The sequence below is a fragment of the Vipera berus genome (assembly GCF_964194415.1).
Source record: "Vipera berus genome assembly, chromosome: 1".
Lineage (NCBI taxonomy): Eukaryota > Metazoa > Chordata > Lepidosauria > Squamata > Viperidae > Vipera > Vipera berus.
This window is the reverse complement of record NC_138202.1, coordinates 117,763,092-117,773,885: the sequence shown is the minus strand read 5'-3', so window position 1 is coordinate 117,773,885 and position 10,794 is coordinate 117,763,092. Positions and strand designations below refer to the sequence as shown.

Genomic DNA, 10,794 nt, shown 5'->3' with positions numbered 1-10,794 from the left:
CTAATTGGACCAAAATTCTATTGCAGCTTTTTCTTCCCTAAAAAGCCATCAAACCTCTATGGAAAGTCTAAAGAATTGTGACCACACTATCCCTATTGCTTGTGTTGCTGAGCAACCAACACTGAGTAGAAGTATTGCAATATTCCAAATACATAAATTTGTGGCCAGAAAGATGACCTGGGACTATTTCCAAGTATAAACTGAACATTATGTTATTTTTCTATTCTACTGAATATGTGGTATGGTAAATTGCAAGTTTCCCCTCCCAAATAACTTTGGAAAACACAGTTAAGCAAATATTAAACTGTAGATATTGATAAGCTTAAATCTTCTGAATTTTGTTTTTTGATAACATCTTTTGTTTAGCTAAATGGAAATCCCTTTTAGGTCTCTGTACACAGCTTCAGGTTTGGTTCCAAAAAGAAGCTGCTGAAAGCATGGACACAAATGTAGTCTCTTTCTGCAACTCTTTTGAAAAGTATCATCTTTACCCAGAATGATGGAATTGGTTTAAAACCCCATAAAATAGCTCCTGAATCATAGCATAAACAAAAATACAGGTCTAGTCTACATGCCTAGTTCCTAGTTGAAGAAACTTGCTACTTGAAAACAAATGTCAAGAATAGGAAAGGGTTTGTTCAAATTATGTGATGACCGATGGGATTTGGTGAATCTGAAATCTCTAAATATGGTTTTATGTTACATCACATATGTCCATTTATCTTGATTTGAAGCTGATTAACATAAATTCATACAGTTTATAGGTTTTAATCTATAAAGCCTTTTATACCTCTGCTATTTTTGGATTATTTGCACGATCACATCTCTCATTAGAGTTGACCCAATTGTTTTGATTGTGCCTAGATCTTCATTTGTCTCCAACATTATCTGCTTTCTGGTAAAAAAATGAAGTCAGAGCTATTCCAGGAGAGGACTGGGCTTGGGGGGGTCTGATAGCATGTACGATGTTTAATTTTATATTCATTTATAAGATATTTTGTTTGTTTATGTTTATTATTCTGAGTGGTAAGTGTCTATATGGGACAGTAGTCACTGATTAATAAACCAATTGGTCTTGAAGTCCTGCTGAATAGTTCTTGTTGCTACTTCAATTCAAACCTATCTTTGGAACCCAGTGCAGAATATAGGAAGCTATGCTTTCATAATGTAAGCTAGAGCTATCTAACATACCAAAGTAGTGGGAAATGCCAAATGACTTTAATGTATATATAATATTGTGTATGAAATGTGTACTTGTACCAGATTAATTCAGGTGGCTTTCTTCAAATCAAAGTTGAAAAAGGGTGAATGGATGTCTTGAATGTGTTTATTGGAAGAATAAATGCTCCCCCCCTAGCATCTCTATTCTCAAACACATTTTGTTTCTTTCCTATGTCTTCCACTTCCTTTTGATGCTGGCTGTACAGACTGGACTAAGAATATGCTGAATGGCACCTCAGCCCCCCAATTCATGCTGCTTGGCTTTCCTGAGCTTCAGGAGTTCCAGTTACTCTCCTTCGTCATTCTCCTCTCCATCTATCTCTTTGTACTCCTTGGCAATGGCTTGATCATTGTCCTCTCCCATATCGATATGAGCTTGCAATTCCCCATGTACTTTTTCCTGAGGCATTTCTCATTCCTTGAGATGTGTTATACATCAGTTACTCTTCCCCAGTTGCTGAGAAATGTCCTCAGGGCATCCTGTGCCATCTCTTTCTGGACCTGCCTCACTCAGATGTATTTCTTCTTTTTCTTTGGCTCCACAGAGTTCCTTCTCTTGGCTGCTATGGCCTATGATAGGTATTTAGCCATCTGTCACCCATTGCAATATCCAGTGCTCATGGACAGCCATGTTTGTGTCTGCCTCGCCTTGGGTTCCTGGTTGACTGGATTTTTGACTCCCTTCCTGCCCATAGCCTTCATTTCACAGTTGCCATTTAACAGCAGCAACCAGATCAACCACTTCTTCTGTGACACGGGGCCCTTGATTAAGCTCTCGACTGGAAATACTTTTATGGCTGACACAATGGTATTCCTGGTCTCTGCAGTGATTGTTCTCATATCTTTCCTTCTGACATTGACTTCATATGCTCTGATTGTTTCAACCATCTGCCATATCCCTTCTGTGTCAGGAAGGCATAAGGCCTTTTCTACCTGTTCCAGTCACCTCATGGTGGTTACTATCTTCTACGGGACAGTAATCTTCACATATCTCTGCCCTCATTCTGATCAGACTTTTGAAATTGAAAAAGTTGTCTCTCTGCTCTATGCTGTGGTCACTCCAGTGTTGAATCCAATTATCTACACCCTGAGAAACAAAGATGTGAAAAGAGCTGTGGAAAAGATCCTCTACCATGTAAAGAACAAGCAAAGAAAAATGTCATAAACCACATCTGACAAAACTGGCAAGCTGAGGGAAGGTTGTAGTAAATAAACATCTCTTTGTACAGAAGACTCTCGCATGTGCTTTTAACTGACAATAAAGTGACATTCTTGAGTCCTTGTAAACATCAGTTTATATATTTTTATGCTGTGTATTAGCACATGACATACACTGAGGAATTGTCTTCAAACTGTATTATTGTTGGAGGGTTTTTTTGTTGTAACAATTAGCAAAAAAAAAAAATCAAGGCCAAACAAGGAAGAGATTTTTTCTTAAAACAGAAAATAAAATATGTTTTCTAATACATTTGTACAGTAGTGACTCTTCACCCACATTAGCTCAATACATCACTCGGGCCCAATAATTGTGCAACAAAGAACAGTCCAGCCTTTGGAATACTAAGAAGGATGAAGTGAATTTCTAAATTCAATCCATATAAATACAGAAGTGATCGAATCAGTGATGAGCCTTGGCCAGAATTTAGAGATAGATGCCCACTTCCTGATCAGCAGAATAATTATAGCTGTTTCTAGGTGGATCTTTTATCATATGTTTGTGAGAGTTCTAGGAAGAACTTTTAAGGTAGGGACGCGGTGGCTCAGTGGGTTAGGACGCTGAGCTTGTCGATCAGAAGGTTGGCAGTTTGGCGGGTCGAATCCTGAGTGCTGCGTAACAGAGTGAGCGCCTGTTACTCATCCCAGCTTCTGCCAACCTAGCAGTTCGAAAGCACGTAAAAATTCAAGTAGAAAAATAGGGACCACTACAGTGGGAAGGTAACAGCGTTCTGTGCGCCTTTGGCATCTAGTCATGCTGGCCACATGACCACAGAGACGTCCTTGGACAAGCGCTGGCTCTTCGGCTTTGAAACGGAGATGAGCATCGGCCCCTAGAGTTGGAAACGACTAGCACGCATGTGCGGGGGAACCTTTACCTTTACCTTTATTGTTATTCAGGCTGCAAAGTATCACAAAGGATAGATGCCCACCAATTAAAGGTTGTCTAGCCCTCCTAGAACAGGGCTCTTTACACTGTGCTTCACAAATCATAGAATTTCATAATAAATGAATGGTTTTCGTTGAGTGATTGGGGGCGGGTTAATTTATGTCAGTGGTTCCCAACCTTTTCTATACTCCATGCCCCTAGAATTACAACCCTTACAAAAGTTCGAAATAATGGCAACAAATTATGCATATGCACTATAATTTTGAAAACCGAAGTTTTCGCACCCCCTGGAATATCGTCTTGCATCCCCAGGGGGTGCGAGCACCCCTGGTTGGGAACCCCTGGTTTATGTGAACACAACCAATTTTCTATCACTAAAGCCTTGAGTCCAATCAGGGTATGGGAAATTTGTTCTTAACTAACTGGCTCCGTAGCTGAAGAAGTATGAAAACCTGTCCTCTAGAAGATAGTGTCTAACTCATTACTGTCCACTGAATAATTCCTGCCTGCTATTAATGGCTGCAAATAAGAGTGTCTTTCATTGTCATAGATTGGAAGAATGCTAGATAGGAGGGTACAGCAGACCAGCTGAAATTTTTAAATGGAATGTTTTAAAAAAGGGAGAGCAAGCAGGCAGTGCTGCATGTGGAAAGGGGTGAAGAAATCTTAAGAAAGAAGAGAAAGTGAAGTGGTCAAAGCAAGGCTGTGCCTTTTCTCACAACGTATATTCTGGGGAAGGAATAACCCAGGAGTGCTTTAAGCTGTATTATTTGACAAGAGTGACTGAGAGGTACATTGCAAGGGACAGCAGAGAATGGTGAGTAGAGGATTGGTTTGAGGATTGGGAAGAGATGTTAAAATTGCCTTCTGGCCATGAAGTTCACTAGTTTGGCTTTGGGACTAGTTGCCCTGCCTCATCTTGACTTATTATGCAGCACTGTTGTGGGTATAAAATTAAGAGGCAAAATTCTGGAAGGAAAGTAGGATAGAAATGTAAGAAATAAATATAATGAGTCTTTGTTTAGCAAACACAATTGAGACTGGCAACTCAGTTGTTAAGGAAGACAGTTACTAAATGAAACTGCAATTGCACTTATTACTTCAGCTTTCCTTTGCTCTACAAATCTGCAAATATTGTAAATGCAAAGATTAGTTACAAGATGCTTTTTCATCCATATTGATACTTGAGCTAAAGCTGACTAAGCAGATCTCCAGCTAGGAAATTAGCAAATATCATCAACTCAATCAAAACCATAAGAAATCCCCTCAAGATATGGAAATCCTTTACATACACACTAAGAACTATCCACTCAAGGCCAGCATCACACACAAAGAAGTGCAGATTATCTCATTCCGCAGGGTGAGAAAGTGGCTTTTCCTTCCAGCCAGACACAGCTCTCTCTCTCTCACACACACACACACCCAACAAGAAAAACCACATTCATGTGCTTTCTAAAACAAAGACCAAACTTTGCAATAAATAATTCAAGCCTTGCCTTTTAATGTGTGGCTACCGTCAATTGCTAAGTTGTCCATCTTGTTGTCAAATTCTATCTCTGCTTCAAGAAGTTGTCCTGTATTCTTTGACCCAGCCCAGAAAGATCCAGAATTTCTTTCAACAATATGATAAAATTCTGTTCAGGTAGTGCTTGACTGCCATCATTAGTATGCCCAAGACAAATGATAATTTCAAATTAAAACACACAGTAATTATTTGTTATACACTGGTTACACTCATTCCTGGACCAAAGAGCCCATCTCACAATCACCCACATCCTAGCCATCTCATATTTGGATTAATGTGCTCTACATGAGGCAGCCCTTGAACAGCATCCAGAAGCTGTAGTTGGCTCAAAATGCAGCTGCCCACATGGCTTTGTCCAAGTCCAAATTTGTACATGAATCACCTCTTTTGTGGGAGCTGTACCGATTGTCAATTTGCTTCTGGGTGCAATTCAAGGTGTTGGCTATCACCTATAAAGCCCTGCATGGCTTGGGGCCAGGTTATTTGATGGACTGCGTCATCCCAATTACATCTGTTAGGCCCACCAAAACAGGAAGGCAGGGAATGTTGAGTCCCAACTGTTAAGGAAGAAAGTACATCTGGTGGGACCTAGGAAAAGCACCTTCTGTATAGTGGTTCTCTCCCTTTAGAACATCATTCCCTCAATAATAAGATGGGCTCCCAACCTGTTGTTTTATACAAGGCCTTGAAGATTTTGTCAGCATGGGGACTGTTATGTATTGGGCTTGTGGTATCACACCATGTGCGTTGCTGGAGAGCTAACGGCTCCCCAGCTACCTAGACAGGCCGTCTCCGGTCCTGCAATTGGTCAGCCCAGGCGGCAAGCGCGGGTTTAATCCTATTGGCTGTTTCCGTAGGGCTAGGCTATATATATTGTGGCCGGGTGCGGCTCAAGCTCAAGTACAGTTCCAGTGAGAATAAAGAATGAGTTTCTCTGTACTCAGCCTTGTGTCCTTATTCCTGCTCACCAGAGCCCATGACTTAACAGGGACCCCATTCAGAACCGATCAACTGGCTTGTTTGATTCTGTTGTCACTGCCGTGGGATGGGAAGGAGGTTAAATTGTAAATTTTTAACTGTGACTTTTACAGGATCCATTCTGGGACAGTCACCGGGATCAGAGGTTTAATCTTCCGAGCTTTCGGATGTGCTGAAGCCCATTCTCAGGAAACCTCTCTCTAGCAGAATGTTATTTGCCTTCATTTGTGGACTTTTAGTGTTGTATGCTGTCTGGAATTACAGTTTGTGAGTTGGGTGTTGAAATTTGTTCAATAAATAAATTGCTTTTGGAATTTTGATTCTAAACCCAGTGTAGTCCTGGACAAATCATAGAAGATGCTGCATGTCCTTTCATTTATTAACTCTTGTAAGGAAACAGTGAGATATGCTGTTCCATGGTGTAGCAAGGAGGATTTAACTAATGATTGCTAGCCAGTAACTGGTTCCAGGAGAGCTTGGGATCTGCAAGAAGACAGATGCTCTTACACTGAGCACCAATTCCTACATAATAAACTATGGCAAAACTATTTATTTATTAATAATACATATATAGCTGTCCATCTTGTCAAATGCAATTCTGGGCTGTGCACAGCAGTTGGATGAAGTAGTGAAGTAGATACAGTATATAAACAACAGATATAAAAAAGATAAAAATCTATATTAATAAATTAAAAAATACATATACAGACCCTAAGTGAAGGAGAATAAGAATCACTACCTCAACAAGGGATCATCTAAGCATGTCTACAAATGTGTACACACACACACACACACAAACACACACACACAGGGTGGTTGGAGACTTTAAGAGATAAAATGGGAGCTGTAAGCCTTGTAAGGGCTTATAGTGTCCATTTGATCCCTGAAACCTCTTTACAAAAAGGACCCTGCCCTTGACATGGTGCACAAGTTCTGATGTGGTTCCTGAACTAATAACTGGCACACATCCGTGTTCGTAATGATAAAGGATTCCTTCCAGGAATTAAAGAAGACATGGCATAGTGAAACATTTAGTCATGCAAATTTCTATTCTTTTGCCATCTTCTCTATCCCCCCCCCCCCAATTAATTATTACTTGGCAGCAACATTTGGGAACTTGTTAACTTAAATAAAACATTTTTTCCCTTTTTTCTATCTCTTTAGAGATTTGTCTCTGTTTTGGCTTTAAATAACAACTCTATAATTATCTTGTCGATTTAATATTTTAATGCATTTATTCATCACTGTACAGTAGTTATTAAAGTCAGTGAAGCTTATAAAGAAAAACTAGGAATCTCATATGAGTAGAAATTCAATCTTGTTCAACTTAGTATATTTTCAGGTATCTAGGGCTACAGTTTTTCTAGCATCATAGAGTATTTCCACACAGCTACTGTATATACCTCACTCCTCACACAATCTTCTCCAATTTCACACCAAATGTAGTACTCCAGAGAAGTTACATGCTGTCTGCCATTTTGTCATGTGGTTACCCAGATAAACTGTGCTGATAAGCTGAAGCCTAACAATTAATTTGGGGTGAAACAGGTAGTTTTCACACAGAATGGTGGAGCAGTGGGCTAATGCCTCCTTAAGTAACACCAGCTGCCTGCAATTAGTGCAGGTTCGAGTCCCACCAGTCTCAAGGTTGACTCAGCTTTCCATCCTTCTGAAGTAGGTAAAATGAGGACCCAGATTGTTGGGGGCAATAAGCTGACTTTGTAAAAATGCCGCTTGGGGGGGGAATCAAAAGCCCTAATAAGTAGGCATATACATAGAATGAAGGTTATTGCTAAGCACATTGATTTGTGCTTTTTAGATTGTAAGCCACCCTGAGTCTTCGGAGAAGGGCGGGATATAAATGGGATAAAATGAAAAATGAAATGAAAGAATGTCTTTGGCTGGGAGGAGATAAAGTTGAAATGGATAAGAACTGTTAGGAAGGGAGAAATTTCACTAAAGTTTGGAGGAAATGGAAAAGAAGATGGCTACCAAAACAAGCTGAATTTAGGTAGCATTGGCTGCTGAAGATTTGCTGAGTCCAGAGTGGAAAGAAGAGCATTGAAATCATATCTATAGAGCAGGGGTATCAAACTGCCGGCCTGTGGGCCAGATGCGTCATGCCAAAACCACGCCCACCCCAGCTCCTGCAATGGGGAAAAAAGTCACAATAGGTCGCAACATGTCACATGACATAGCAAGTTTGACACCCCTGCTATAGAGGGAGTCCTAAGTGACAACAATACCTAACAATATGGTATGTCATGACTGAGGTGGGGGTGTATTTTCTCAAAATACAGCTAGACAGACTCCATGTGATACATCTAGAAGAGAAGATATGTAGTTAGGGTTGAACTGTGGGATTCTTGGTGCTCCTTGAGGTTGGTTGTTTGGCTACAGATGTTTCATGATCTAAATAATAACATAATCAGTACTTGGCTAATATCAGGGGTATTGCTCTTGACCTAAAAAAAGAGCACTGTGCACCCTGCTTTAGATATACCTATGGTCTCACCAAGTAAAATATAGTTTTCTATGCTCACATCAACATCTCAGTCCATTCTTTGTCTGACTACATTGAATTTAGTTTTCTATATACAATAATGAAGAATTCTGCAATAGCATTAATGATTGACACTAAAAATTATGCCCTCTGTGTATTTATTGATTTGTATTTTGACCACTATTTGAAAATGAACTCTATAGGCTATCTGGTGAGGACCTGTATGTGTGTCTGCATGCCCTGATGTTCCCTAGCTACTCATTAAATAATTCCTGATGTCTCTTAGAGACCCCATTCCCTGATCAGGATCATAGGGAGGCTTTGCAGCAATGATATATTTTTGTCTTTATTTTTTAAACTTACACACACACACACACAGGAACACACATTCTGTGTCTCCTCTTGGTCCACAACCACTGGTTAGTTGTACTCAAAGGCAAAGATGTGACTGAAGGAGGATGAATCATGCCAAAGTGTGTCCCTGAAATTCTCTGTTAGAGAATAGCAACAGAAGCAGACCACAGGAACCATCTCTTGAAAGTGTAAGTAGTGAATATTGATATCCTAGAATATGTTCCCAATAATGGGAACTTCTGGAGCCCACCAAGCTAGAGAAGATTGATACAGAAGGACGACTAACTGTAAGGAATTATATAATAGGTTGGATAAAATTAGTACCTATTTTGTTTCAAGTTCTTGTTTCTATGTCCCGGTGCCAGTTTTATGGCTACCAGAAAAAACTAATAAGCAACAATTCCACCTGGAAGTTTTGCAATATATTTATTATTCATTTATTAAACCAATTTATATAACCATCTATCTCACAAACAAGTGACTCTGGATGGTGTACAAGAGAGCCAAAAACAGTGAATGAATACATTAAAAAGTATAAAACCAAAATATTTTTCAACCAAAAATAAAGTGATAGAGATAAGAATTTTGTGATATGCTGCTGCATACAAATGACTTATAATGTAGTGACACTTGTTCAGTGGAAATTATTAAAGCCTAAGGCCATGTGTAAAGATTACAGTAAGAATGCTTACAAAGGAATATCATATACGCACACTATTTATTTAAGTCATATATAATGACTCAAAATGCAGTATGGAAAATGACCCTCCCCCCTTGCATATATATGGAGCTTCACTTAAAACCAAACAAAATAGCCCCAATTTTGCAAGGGATTTTCAAGAACTGCTTTCATTTTTCCCCCCTACAACCTGTAAGCACTTGGTGCAAGATTTATATAAATTTGTTTAATAAATAAATTTATTCAATATATTTTATAGTTGACATGATAGTTAGATGCACTCGGTTCACTGATAATCATTCTGTTCATACTGGGTTGGGGGTTTTTTAGTGCATTTCTTTCATCGCTTAGAATGGAAAGATAACTTGCAAAACTGAAGATTCATTACATTTACTCTGAACCTTGAATGTGAAGAATGAATCTCCCACTATTATTTCTGTGTCCTACTATTCTAACAATTCTGTGTTGACTCCTAGATGCAGTCTCCATGTGAAAATTGGACGTTGGTGACAGAATTTGTCTTGATAGGCTTCACAGGCATCCAGGAGGCATGGTTTGGCTTCTTCTTTGGCTTCTTCCTAATCATGTACTTGCTAACCCTGATGGAAAATGGCATCCTGGTCTTAGCTGTAGCCACAGAAAAGCGCTTACACACCCCCATGTACTTTTTTCTCATCCATCTCTCCTTCTTGGACATTTGGTATACCTCTCTCACTGTGCCCAAAATGCTGGCTGGGTTTGGATATCCAGCAGGTCAGAGGATCTCTTATTCTGCCTGCTTGACTCAACTTTACCTCTTCACTTTCTTGGGCAGTGCAGAATGTTTCTTGCTGGCAGCCATGGCCTATGACCGCTATGTGGCTATTTGTATCCCCCTGCGGTACCAAGAGATTGTAGATCAAAACACCTGTCTGATTCTGGCAATTGGCTCATGGTTAGCTGGTTTTCTTACCCCAGTGCTGCCTGTTTATTTCATGTCACAGCTGACATTTTGTGGGCCCAATGTGATAGATCACTTCTTCTGTGATGCTTCACCACTCCTTACTCTCTCCTGCACTGACATTTCACTGAAGGAATCAATAGACTTCTTGGTCTCCCTTTTGGTATTGTTGATCTCCTCTTTGGTTATTATAATATCATATGTTCATATTATCATTACAGTGCTCAAAATTAACTCGCCGGTGGGACGGCAACGAGCCTTTTCCACCTGTACTGCCCACTTAATGGTAGTGGCTGTTTTTTATGGGACACTCTTCTTTATGTATGTCCGTATCAAAGTTACCTCCTCAATCAACCTCAACAAGGTGGTGTCAGTCTTTTATGCAATAGTCACACCTGTCCTTAATCCTCTAATCTACAGTTTAAGAAATACAGAAGTGAAGGGTGCTTTATATAGAATTATTTCCAAGAAAAAGCCAGTTGTAATGTGA

At 39.7% G+C, this 10,794-nt stretch overlaps 1 protein-coding gene across 1 annotated transcript; it reads left to right on the top strand.

Moving 5' to 3' along the window:
- Positions 1–1,441: 1,441 nt before the first annotated feature.
- Positions 1,442–10,794, top strand: OR6Q1 (olfactory receptor family 6 subfamily Q member 1; the record flags this gene model as incomplete). Its single annotated transcript, XM_081333728.1, has 2 exons — positions 1,442–2,356; positions 9,841–10,794. The coding sequence occupies 2 exons, from the start codon at positions 1,442–1,444 to the stop codon at positions 10,792–10,794; spliced, it is 1,869 nt and encodes a 622-aa protein (XP_081189854.1).